Raw genomic sequence first — 12,421 nt, 5'->3', positions numbered from 1 at the left:
CCAAACACTCGTCGGGTAAAAATGGTAAGATCTTCGATAAGGCAATCTTGCCGCGCTCAATATCAGGTGCTTGACAAATTGCTTGTCTACATATTTTATTTCATTAGCCACGGTGCAGAAGACATTAAGACTGTGGCATTGTCGGCATTGTGGAGATGGTAGAGATGAGGCTGTCCTGAGCCCGAGTGGCTCAACTGGTGCCGACACAATCACGCGGAGCACACTCGGGAGATCACCGACGCCGATCCTGTAGAACGCTGTCGGAGGCGAACCGGTCAGCTTTTTCCTGCAATGGGATCGGGGAGCGCAAGCGATCCGTCGAAGCGAGAGAGACCGAGGCGGAGATCATGATCATGACAAGGAATGAACCGGCCGGGATCATGAAATGGGGTCGTAAGTGGCGGTCCATGGTTACGGCTTGGGAGGGATGTCTTGCTGTTTTGGACGGCGATTGGGATGGTGCTCAAGAAGATTTCGCTCTCTTTGGTTTGTTTTGCTGTGAGTATAATTTATCGCTCTATATTGATAACTAATTCGTACATGTATTTTCATTTGTCACAGTCTCCTATATATATAATTTTATCTTGTGCTTGGTAAAAGTATACTGCTTGAAATGTTTAATTTAATATTTTTGTTAGGATGTGCGACTTTGAAATCGCATTTGCACTTGGGCCTCGTTTAGATCTATGTATCCTTAAATTTGTTCGGGATACCTATTCTAAAACCGAGCGAAGCATGAGATTATTCGCCCCGTAAGACATTATTGTAACCCATCAATGTATCGGATAGGATCCCATTCATACTGGATTGATACATGTTAAAAAAATTTGGATATGTACAAAGCCTCAAATCGATGTGGTGCTTTAGTTCCATGCTCCAAAAGTCTCGTAAAAGAGGGAAACGATTATTGTTTCATTCACAATCAGTGTCAAAATTAAAATAGTACTCGAAATTTAAAAAATTTTGTAAAAAATACATGTGAATTGACGTATTAATATTTACATTACATGAGTATATAAATTTTGAGGAAAAAAAAGAAAAGGCATGAACTCGCGGAGAGAAGTGAGGAAGTACAATCAGAACCATGTCTTGCCCTTTTCCTTTCTTGTTTTATCTTTTTTTCCCTTCCTTTTTCCTTGCACGTGCTTTATATCCGTTGCATACCCACTGTACTTTTTTGACGAATTAATAACAATTTACTATCCCCATTTAGAAAATTATTGAGACATTGATTAAAATAATATCATCACTTATTGGAAAATCACCAATTTTCGGACATTTTATGTGTTAGAATTTTGCGTCAATGACCTATCATCTAGTCACAAAATTGAAGAACAAAAGAGCCTAAGAGAATATTTTTCCTTAATTTTTTTTGGAAGTTTAAGCTACAAAAGAAAAAGATTTGTTACCTTACCTAAAAAAAAAAAAGAAAAAGATTTGTTAATGTCGTGAGGATACGTTGGGATAATATTCATATTCGAGTGAAGCAAAGAAATAAAAAAAAAAGGGGCGATTAGAAAGGCAACAAATTATTTCGCATCATCAATTAATGATTTCCAAAAAAGAAAAATAGGAACAGCATGATTAAGAAAAAAAAATATTTATTATGTATTGTATTGTATTTACACAAAAATGTAAAACCATCCCTCTCGATGGTTTTCCCCATTATTCTCCTTCCTATCAAAAAAAAGAAAAAAGGGTCTATTTATTTTTCCTCCCCTATATTCTTTCCTTTTCCCCCTTTTCGCCCCTATTTTCTCTCCTTTTCACCTTTCCAGCCCATGGCCCTTCCGACCGTCATGGCGACGACAGATTCACGTGCACGCTCGCCGTGATCGCTGAGCCGCACGCCGGGCAGTTCCGGTGGCCGGCCCTGCACGCCGACGCGCACAGGCACAGGTGCCTGCACGGCAGCAGCACCACCATCTCCCAGCAGCGCCCCGTGCACCACCGCCCCGGCCTCAGCGATTCCACCGCCGCAGCAGCATCGCCGCCTTCCGCGCCCGCCGTCCCGGCATCGTTGCTGCCGCAGCAGGAAGACTCCGCGTCGTCGACCACCCCGCCGCGGGCGAGGAGGTGCTGGAGGGTGGAACGGAGGGAGTCGGCTTCGGCCTCGTTGTCCTGGGCGAGGCCCCGCCAGATGCGGTTCTCCGACGACAGGGACTTCACTTTCTCTTGGAGGAGCCGATTCAATTCCCGCATCTTCGCGATCTCTTCGTCTTTTTCTTTGATTTTTCTGGCCAACCCCTGCGTCTGTAAGGAACGAGAACAAAGTTGTCAGGATTTTTATTTTTGGAAATCCCAGAACAAGTCATAAACCCTAGTCAGTCCATCAAAGACTTGTCGAAGCAACACAAACTGACGACGACGACGAGGAGAAACGGTAAAATTTAAAAAAGGAAAGGAGGAAAGAAGGGTCGTTACTTACATGTTGGGAAATCAAAGGGTCGATCTCCGATTCGTGCCCCAGAGACGGCGACGCCTTGGTCATCTTCCGAGGATCGTGATTCGCCGAGAAGCGATCGCCGCTCAAGTGGTCGTCGCCGATGGCGTCTCTGGACCGCTTGCGGTGGTGGGTCTCGCGGACAGAGACGGCGGCGGCGGCGTTGTTGTCGCCGGTCGATGATTTCGCGGCGCAGAACTCGGGGACGATGCGGTATTTCCGGAGGCGGCGGCGCGACGGCCGCGAGATCTGGTCGGGCGGCGTGGTCTCCGGCAGAGGGATGAAATCCTCCGCCGCCTGGCTAGGGTAGAAACAGGTCGCCATGAGAGTCGTTCACAGCGAGAGAGAGAGAGAGAGTTTCAGACGAAGAAGAGAAAGAAAAGGCGTGTGGTGTGCGCGTGAGGGAGCTTGGCCCTTTTATATCGGAGCGTTCCCGACCGTTGCGACGACGCGGGCGGGCACGCGGCGACCGCCGGGCGGTCGGGGGAGGCTCGGCACGCACTCCTCGGCGCAGGCACAGGTGGCTGCACGGAGGCGGCGGCTGCGACGGCGGCGGCGGCACCCCCCGACCCCCTCCTGTCCCCGCCGCACGCCGTGACAATTAAATGTTTCTTTTTTTATTTTTTAATCGACATTATTTTTTTTATTAATTCTTTTTGGCACATTCCCCACAGATTAAAATTAAAGTGTACCATTGACCAAAAGAAAAAAAAATTAAACTGTACCGCTATTATTATTCAGGTACTTGTCAAGTTCATCCTCGTTCTTGACATCCTCGTTCTAGATTAAAAAAAAAAGTACATCCTCGTTCATATAAAAAGTTAAATTGGGTCGTGAATAAGATTTATTTTTTTGTTTTCTTGAATTCTTTTCACCTACAGAATTGACCAACATTTTCATTTGAAACATATTGACGAGAAACATGTTCAATCTTCAATTAATTTTTAAATATTGGCTGGGTCGGAGATTATTTTTAGAGAAAAATATAAATATGTGTGTGCAGATACTATTTCACAAGTTTAAGGTAGAGCACGTTCTTACTTAAAATACGGAGTTGGTGCGATAATTCATATATTTATTTTTTATAGGTGCAATTTATTTATCTTTTCGTAATAAATATTTCAATTATGAAAACATATGATTTATAAAATCAATCAAGTCTCACAAGATAAGCCGGGCTAATTCCCAAAAAAACCCCAAACATTTTGTCCCAATTATATCCTGAATTTTTTTTTATCTCAAGAAAAACCTCAAACTTTTATCCGAGTCTCAAATCTGCCTTACTGTTATAAATCCGTCCAATTAACGTCAGAAAAAAAAAAAACAGAACCAGCGGTTGCGGCGTGGCCAAGCCTTCGCCGGTGGCCGCCGCCACAGCCGCCGGGAAGGAGCGGCGGCCCTCGCCTGGGGTCGCCCACCCTGGGCGAGGCCTCGCCTAGGGTCGGCAGCCCTCGCCTGGGCCTTCCCGAGGGCCGGCGACCCTCGCCGGCCCCGGGCGAGTCGCAGGCGAGGGCCTGCTGCCCCCGATCTGGGGGAGGGCGCCCCTCCCCCAGATCGATCAGAATTATAATATCAATTCCGGCCGACAAAGGAAACCGTCAGAATTATATATTCGATTTGAGACTTGAGTAAAAGTTGGTGCTTTTTATTGAGATAAAAAAAAGTTCAAATCAGAATTATCGTTGAAAGTAAAGTTGTTGCTTTTTTTTTGGAATTAGCCTCGATAAAAGACAACACTACTTTAATATAACAGATTTTCGTAATATATATTTAATAATTTATAAAGCGATACAACTATTGTCACAATACGACATCTTTCGTCGCCCAAATCGAACGAAAGACAACACTCCATGCAAAGTACATGCACGACACCCATCGAATGCTAAGTCAAAAAACTCGTCCTTTTTTATTTCATCATTAGTTTAATTAGATATCTTATGGCATAATAGATGAAGAAATATAAAGAAGGGAAACTTTAATGTGGCCCTATCATTTTTTTTTCCTTTGAAATCTTTTCTTATTGTTGGGTTTTTTGAGAAGAAAATCGAACGGGACGGCGTTTGGGGCACCGCAAAATTAATGGTAGGTAATTCGCGGACTTTATACTTAACCTGTTTTAAACAATCATGCCATCTTTGTTTGGCCTATGCCATCATTTTTTAATTTATTAAAATTCGATGTGATGTGATAAAATGTATTTGTATTCAGAAAATGCTCAAGCCTCAAAATTCAAAGTAGCTTTGGACCTGCCTTAGGCTAAAGGTCTTTGGAGATGCAATTGTATCTCTCCAAAATTCTCCAAAAAATTAGTCAAACATCATTTGTATTTGCCCAATGGCCTTTAAGGCGCAAAAGGGCTCTGGCAAAGTGTTGCCAAACGCAGCCTAAGAAATACCACTAGATAACCTAAATTAATAACTTCTATATCAAAATAAACAATATTTGTATAACCCTAATTAGATCTAAAAGATAAAAAGGTGATAAAATTATCCCAACCTCTAAGATAATTACATAAAAATTCTAAGATCTTAAGGGCGCGTACGATAATCATTCTATTTCTGGCCAGATCTATTTTTTTGTTCTTGGGAACATATTTGAAACAGATATACGTTTGGTAACGCAATTTTACTTTTCTACTTTCGAAACACATTTTTAGTCCAAAAATAAGTTTAGAACAAAAATGAAAATTAAAATTTTTTCTACTTTTATGTTTTGGAAAAAAAAAATAGAAATTAAAACTCTTCTCATTGCTCGTCTTCGCCTCCCGCTGCCTGCCACACGTGGCTGCTGCCCACTGCCAACCATCGCCACCCCTCGCTGGCCATCGCCACCCCCTGCCGGCCGTTGCCTCCCGCCACCATCCCCCACTAGTTGCCTCCCGCAGCTTGCTGTTGACCACTACCACCCCCTGCCAGCCACTGCCTCCCACCTCCCGTCGTTGAATGGAAAATAGTGTAAGGGGGAGATATTTAAGAAGGCCTATCAAACGAATTTCTATTTTGGAAAGAGAAATTTTGTGTCGTTATCAAACGTGTATCTCTGTTCAGAAACTTGTCTAGGGAATTAAATTAGAAAAATTTGGTAAAAAATCCATTTCAGAAACATAATGATTATCATTTGCGCTCTAAAATAACAAACAAAATATATCGTAATCTCGAAACTTGTCACGTTCCACGTCATTTAGTGTCTCACTTTCTTGTTTGGGGCCTTCGGGGCATCAAGCCACACTACTCTAGCAATGAGCAATAGATATGGCTTTTATCTTCTGCAAAACATAAAAGAGAGAGAGAGATGTTCAGTATCACTAGCAGAGCATTCAAAATCCACAAGTTGCTCGTTTCTTTACCTCTTCAAACAAAACATAAAACATAAATATATATATATATATATATATATATATATATATATATAGAGAGAGAGAGAGAGAGAGAGAGAGAGAGAGAGAGAGAGGAAGCAGGCAGTATCTTACCAGCCAAGAAGCTTCAGCATCAGAGTCAACTCAGGGTCAGTGAAGCAGAAACCAAATCAATGATGTAGCAAAAACCCAGCTTCCAATACCTTAAACCTTCTGACAAAAAAAAAACAACCTTAAACCCAGTATTTATGTCCCATCGATCAGCTCTTTAAACCACGAACAATGGAAAAAGAAGAGAAACAAAAATCTCCAATCTCCAATGAACGAAATCACTGAAAAACCAACTCGTGAAGCCGCTTTGAACCTTGAGCCAATCACTGCGCAAAATATCTTCACTTTCTCGGTCCGACCAACAATTCTCCAAGCAAGATCCAAACTTCCGCTACAGTGAAGAACTAGAAAGAATTCCGAATGGACTGAGAAAAGCAACATCTCATAAAGAACATACCAGACAAGATACATCGAGCGTACGAGGTTGGTTTGTTGCTGCAGATGATAAACTAAAGAAAGAACAAATAATTTCTCCGACATGCCACCAACTTCTGCTCAAATCCGCAGAATCTTGACGTTATTTTAACAAGTGGGTGTCGTCGTCGTTGGTGTTGCTGGTAGTGTAATGATTCGAGAAAGATTGTTATTCAATGGACACTATCGTTTTCCCATCCTCGAATGAGTCTTGGCCCGTAACGTTTCAAGAACAAGAGAGAGAAACTTAGGACTGAGGAAGTCACATGGTGTGACAGTTGGAGAGGAGGGACCAGCGGCTCAAAAGCTTTTCAAAGTTCCGTACTTTTGCTCTGGCTTTCCAGAGAAAATATTAGCAGTACGATACTGCCACGTCATTGTCTTACGTGGCTTATCTGTTCCATTTAGAAAGTGACACGTGTCACTTGACGTGAAAAAAGAAAAAGAGAAAAAATGAAGGGACGGGCGAAAAGTTGAAATCCCGCTTAAAACACTTTCTCTCTCCTCTTTTCAATTTTGGAGGCCTTCTTTACCTGCTCTCGTGGGGGAGAAGACGCTCTCTCTCTCTCTTTCTCCACTGCCTCCGCCTCTCCCAAGAGCCCGGCCGTCGCTCCGAGTTCAGATCTGTGTCTGGCCCGTCGCGGCTGCTGGATCCCGAGCCCCTCCCCCTCCGCCTGCACCTCCGCCTCCGTTGTTGCCTCCGGAGCCCCATCGGGCGGCTACGATTTACGATTCGTCGGCTGATTCCTCTCTCTCTCTCTCTCTTTCTCACGCACCAAATTCCTGGCTGTTTCCGACGCGGCGATCGAGCACAAAGTCTATGCTCGCGTCAATTTGGGGAACCCTAGCGACGTCTACCTACGGCCGCACCATCTCTCTGAGCCTTGGCAACTTCTGGGCCTCCGTTCGATTGCGTCCCCCGAGACACTGCGGAAGAGGTCCCTGGTCGAGCTCGGGGCTGGGTCGATGGTGAACCTGGAGCGGGCGGTGCAGCCAACGAGCCGGATGGGCGGGCACTGCGTGCAGGGCCACGTGGACGGGACCGGGGAGATCGTGTCGATGGAGCCGGAGGCCGACTCGCTGTGGGTGAAGGTGAGGGCGGGGAAGGAGCTGCTGGGGTACGTGGTGCCCTAGTGGTTCATTGCCGTCAACGGGACGAGCTTGATGGTGGTGGGCGTGTTCGATGGGGAGGATTGCTTCAATTTCATGCTGGTGGCGTATACGCAGCAGAAGATGGTCATTCCCATGAAGAGAGTTGGGCAGAAGGTGAATTTGGAGGTGGACATATTGGGGAAGTATGTGGAGAGGCTTCTCAGAAGCGGGTTCGTCGATTCGATGAAGACTTCTCGATCGTGAAGGTGATGATCACTCACTCTCTGTAGGTGGTAACTTGATTGTGAAAGTGCATTAATCTAATCTAAAGCTGTTTGGTTCGCTGTTAATGGAATTGTCTCGGTCTGTCATTGAAGCTAGTGATTTCATTTTAAGATCTGTGGCATAAATCATTGCAGATGCCGTGCACCACAGTTTTGTATCGGGCGAGAAAGTCGTTAGTTCTTTCATGCGAGGGCTTGAGTGATAAGATGGGAAAGGGGGTTTGTAACTCCATGCTTGCATAGACTCTGTCAGTTCTTGAAGTGAGAATGCAGTTGTTCGACCGATGATCACCTAGTTTAGTCGCTAGCTGCAAGACCTGGTAGAGGTGTACAAGTGTTGTAGTGACTAACTTGTCTAGAGAAAAACATAACATGAGACATAAGAATTGCATTTTGATATCATATTGCGCTTGGTGGTGCTTTTTATGGTTTCTGTGTTCACTTTATTTTCTATCCCACTCAATAGTTATGTTCAATTGTGAGTTAGGACTTGTGAATTCGCAGTTAAGGAACAGTATATGTTTTTATTTGGGAACATAAATATCATAAAAATATTTCAATGCTATTGTGAAAAAAAGTTCTTCAACCGAGAATAGCATACTTCTATACAAACTGAAAATTGCCAGTTATATATGGTGTCATGATTTCTGTATTGCCGCCATTTGCATGTTTAAGGGAATAGATATGCTGAAAATTAAGGGGGTAAACTGACTAAACTGTTCTTTTTCCTGTTAACATTCTAAAGAAGCAACGAGGTGTTATTGGAAAAAAAATTGTAAGAGGCAATGAAATGCATATAATTCCTGACCCATCCTCTTTCTCCTCTGCCTGTGTCATTGTTTCCTTGCACTTCACTTCCCTCCATCACAGCAAATGTCAACCGAGATATTTTCTTCATTGTTTGCTCTTTCTAAATTTTCAGTGAAGCTATTTGTGCAGTCAATGTGTGCATCGTGTTTTAGTGGCAGTAATGAAGTCATTGATAGTTTGTGTTAAGTATAATGTATGCATTCGTTTATTCAACCGAAAGATTTGAGACCGAGATTAGAAGGTCGATCGCATTTTCTTTGTCGCAAGCAATGAGCATTACCCGTCAGTAAGCTTACATTGTCCAATATGTTAAAGTTTTAGTTTCTTTTGTTTCTTTTGTTTCTTTTCTCCACGATTAGACTGTTAGTTTTGCGGTAGATGGCTTGTTACAGATGCTGATATTGTGAGTTCATATACTTGTGATGGTTTTGCCATTGCTACTTGATAGGTCTTCGTCATTGCGGCAAGAGTTGCTGAGTTGCTGGCTAAGGTGGACGAACAATCTCAGTCCAGACATTAAACGTGGCCCTTTTACTCCTGAGGAGGAGAAGCTTGTCATTAAGTTTCATGGAATAGATCTTTTTGAAGCATTTATGGGGAGATCAGTCTGCTTGATTGAGAAAGTGGAATTAACTTTGAATTGATCTTTATCTTTGTACTTGGTATTGAGAAGGCAATATAGCGTGTGTGCTTGAAATTGAGAAGGCAATATTGAAGGAAAAAGGCTTTGTCTATATTATACTTGTGAACTGAAATTTGTGTACCTTGCTAAGCTTGGTGATAAACAGCCGATATGTGGCTCCATCTTATTGTAAGAATATCGGGTTATTGCAAGGTTGCTTCCATGGAGGACCATCATTTCCTTTTGGCTGTGATGAATTTCTAGTAATCCCCTAGTCAACTTTTAATGGTAAAAACCGAGTTATGTATCTGGGTGATCGGTTTAGCACCCCTACGACCTTCTATTGGCATGCAACAGTAATTCACTGGCAAAAGGTGAGGCGCAATTGCAGGTCTGGACAATTTTCTTGTTCTTGCCCTAACTTGAGAACAGAAACGCATTTCTTGGAAGGAAAGGGGTCCATCTCTTCTCATTTATGTCTTTATTTGAAGCACCAACGAGTGACGCCCTCCTATTTCACTAAGAAAAATTTAGAAATGTCGATTGTGTTTAGGTACCATAATTCCATGGCTTCTGTCCTAATCTCAGCAAAGTCGAATTTGCTATTGTTCTATCTTTTGCATAAAAAGGTCTCAACCTATTCAATAGATTGCGACTTGCCCGGTGCATGTCATCGTTTTCGCATCCTCGAATGAGTCTTGGCCCGTAACGTTTCAAGAACAAGAGAGAGAAACTTAGGACTGAGGAAGTCACATGGTGTGACAGTTGGAGAGGAGGGACCAGCGGCTCAAAAGCTTTTCAAAGTTCCGTACTTTTGCTCTGGCTTTCCATCTCTTCCGAGTTGCTGTTTGCCTTCATCACTCCCGCCGTAATCATTTCATCTTTCGTGCGAAACCGAAACGATGACGTCTCTCTACACTCGACCTCCTTTCTCTGGAGGTGGAGCTGAACCACACTTCTCTTATGTGCTTTTCTCTGTCAAATGTCAAGCAGCGACTTTCTTTTTCCACTTATTTCCTGTTCCTTTAGCTTAGATCATCTGTCAAATCACATTACTTTGATAATTTCATACTAGTTTTTTTTTTCAATGGAGTAGTTTCCTCTCTCTGTAGTCTTATTTACTGAGAATTATGAGCTAGTGAAGTATTATGTCAATAAACTTGTTGACTATATTAGACATTATGTTTATCCAGTTGACCTTTCCAAATTACAACCCAAATAAGAAAAAAATTAGTTTGAACATGTGCCAAGTTAGGGACCAGGCAGGTCCTAGGTGGTCATTACCTGATATTTTGACCAATTCAGATGTTGCACCCCAAGTCCAACTATGAAGGAGTTTTGAGCTGATATAATTAACCTGAGAACTTCAATTATTTAGCTATTTCCAGTACTTCTTTTGATGATAATATCCATGTCAACTGGAATCCCAGCTTGGAAGTACTTTCAGTTTGGTAGTAAAAGTTTCATATATTATATCACATGCGCGACTTTACGACACCATGTAATAAGTTGAATAAAGCAAAATCATCACCAAGCAAGCACATAACAACGTAGTCGAAAGTATTTTCGGATTACCCCATATATGTTAATTAAACATAGGAGAATAGTTAAACAAGAAATGTTGGTAAGCAACTCAAATGAGAGCTGGTATCCTAAAATTAGCTAGTAACTCAATTATAGAATAGTTGGTTAGTCGCTCAAATAAAGGTTGGTACTTTCATATAACAATCGATAAATTCAAGTTGTCAGTAAGAAAAGGTAAATAAAAATCTGCCAAAGATAAGAGAAGACATTTTTGATAATGCTGGGTGCTGATTTTGTACAGCTTGAATAACACCAGCGGCAACTAGCTCAATATGCAATTGTCATTCTCAATAGCCAGCCTAACTCCATGTATCAGTGCCCATAATTCAGCTGCACAAGCACTAGCTTACTGGCTATAGAAGGAATAACGTCAGAATTATGCTTCCTGGGCTGAAACTTTCTAACTGGAAGCATTTTCATACGCAGCAGCACATTGGGCACACATACTGGACAGGCCACTTGCCATTGCTCTCTCGTTTTTCGTCACGTCTGCTTATTTTCTTTAATCAGGTATCATCATAGCTAAGCTCATCTTAAACATCAAGGCTGACATATGACGAAAAACATTCCAGTAAGCAATTATACAGTCACTCAACATTCTGCATGGAGAAGCTATGCTCACAACCATAGTTCGAATTGCTGCGTATAATCCATAAAGGAAGTATCTTTATATTTAGTGCAGGTATTTGTTTTAAGTACATCGATCGTTCGATAGTTACATATAAGTATGTGATAAGCATAGCATAAAGAACTAGGCATCGGTCCATGTAATGTCAAGCCAGCCCCAATTGTCCTTGGGCACCCCCAGGGCCTCCCACACAGCTCTGGATGCATCGACAATGTCGTTGTCACATGGAGGTTGGTAATCGTGATCTTCATCGCATCCCATGGTCGAGTCGCATTCGTCCACCACCATAGCCTGGGTGCTCCTCCCATTGCCGTAGATCGTTATGTTCCTGAGGCACCTGCTCATGTTATCGAACCACCCCGTGGATAGTGCCACGACAGGCGTGTCATCAGAATGGTACTGGTTGTCGCACTCAGATGGGCCACCTCCATCTCCGCCCTCCTCAAAGCTGTTCAGGGTGAGGTGGGCGCTGGTGTGGCCCGACACTGGTGGCGAACACTTGTAAATCGGGTACATTTGGCCGTTTTTGCAACACTCCGAGTCGTCCCCGGTGTTGCATTGTCCAGGAGGGGGATTCTTCCCTCTGATTCTGCCGCTCGGTCTGCAAGACTGACCTTGAACTTCCGTACAACTCATAGCCAGAAGAACAAGAAGCAATGAGCCCAAGCATTTCAAGCTAAAGTTATTCATTTTCTGTGTCTATGTAAGATGTTCTGGCCCTTTATCTCTCGATGCTAGAAACAGGAGTCATGTAGAGCTATATATGAGAAATCAAAGGCGGTACTAGTAAGACAGCACAATATGGCACGGCAATTTTCAAAGGCAATCGAAAGCTGCATGATACAGAAGGAACTAACGATGGTTACTTCCCATCAACATAAGCGATACGGCCTTACGGAGACGCAAAACAGTTGACTACTATCTCATATGTGCTTAGTCCATCCTCTAAGCGATGAGAAGAACTTGGATTCGTCACTGACCGAGACTTTGTCCGATTCTCATCCGAATCACCGAGACATGATTGAACATTTCGAATAGCAGACATGTAGATTGGAATTGTCTTCTAATTGCCAGCAAA

The 12,421-nt window shown here is 43.0% G+C and overlaps 2 protein-coding genes and 1 pseudogene across 3 annotated transcripts; 1 reads left to right on the top strand and 2 right to left on the bottom strand.

Annotated features, from left to right (window-relative positions):
* Positions 1 to 1,687: 1,687 nt before the first annotated feature.
* LOC115667777 (probable BOI-related E3 ubiquitin-protein ligase 3) lies at positions 1,688 to 2,811 on the bottom strand. 2 transcript variants are annotated; one of them, XM_030589320.2, is made up of 2 exons: positions 2,429 to 2,811; positions 1,688 to 2,253 (listed from the first exon to the last, which is right to left on the bottom strand). In XM_030589320.2, the coding sequence occupies exons 1-2, from the start codon at positions 2,765 to 2,767 to the stop codon at positions 1,798 to 1,800; spliced, it is 795 nt and encodes a 264-aa protein (XP_030445180.1). In that variant the 5' UTR covers positions 2,768 to 2,811; the 3' UTR covers positions 1,688 to 1,797. The 2 variants fall into 2 exon arrangements, with proteins under 2 accessions (XP_030445180.1, XP_056173969.1); XM_056317994.1 differs by having other exon boundaries at positions 1,688 to 2,247; positions 2,429 to 2,810.
* A 4,265-nt stretch (positions 2,812 to 7,076) lies between these two features.
* LOC115668649 (riboflavin synthase-like) lies at positions 7,077 to 8,840 on the top strand (annotated as a pseudogene).
* A 2,626-nt stretch (positions 8,841 to 11,466) lies between these two features.
* LOC130139907 (kiwellin-1-like) lies at positions 11,467 to 12,033 on the bottom strand. Its single transcript, XM_056317904.1, has one exon. The coding sequence runs from the start codon at positions 12,031 to 12,033 to the stop codon at positions 11,467 to 11,469; it is 567 nt and encodes a 188-aa protein (XP_056173879.1).
* Between the last annotated feature and the right edge of the window lie 388 nt (positions 12,034 to 12,421).

The sequence above is a fragment of the Syzygium oleosum genome, unplaced genomic scaffold (assembly GCF_021117445.2).
Source record: "Syzygium oleosum isolate NSW1041296 unplaced genomic scaffold, Sole_v2.1 Sole_v2.14, whole genome shotgun sequence".
NCBI lineage: Eukaryota > Viridiplantae > Streptophyta > Magnoliopsida > Myrtales > Myrtaceae > Syzygium > Syzygium oleosum.
This window is presented reverse-complemented; position numbering and strand designations above follow the sequence as displayed.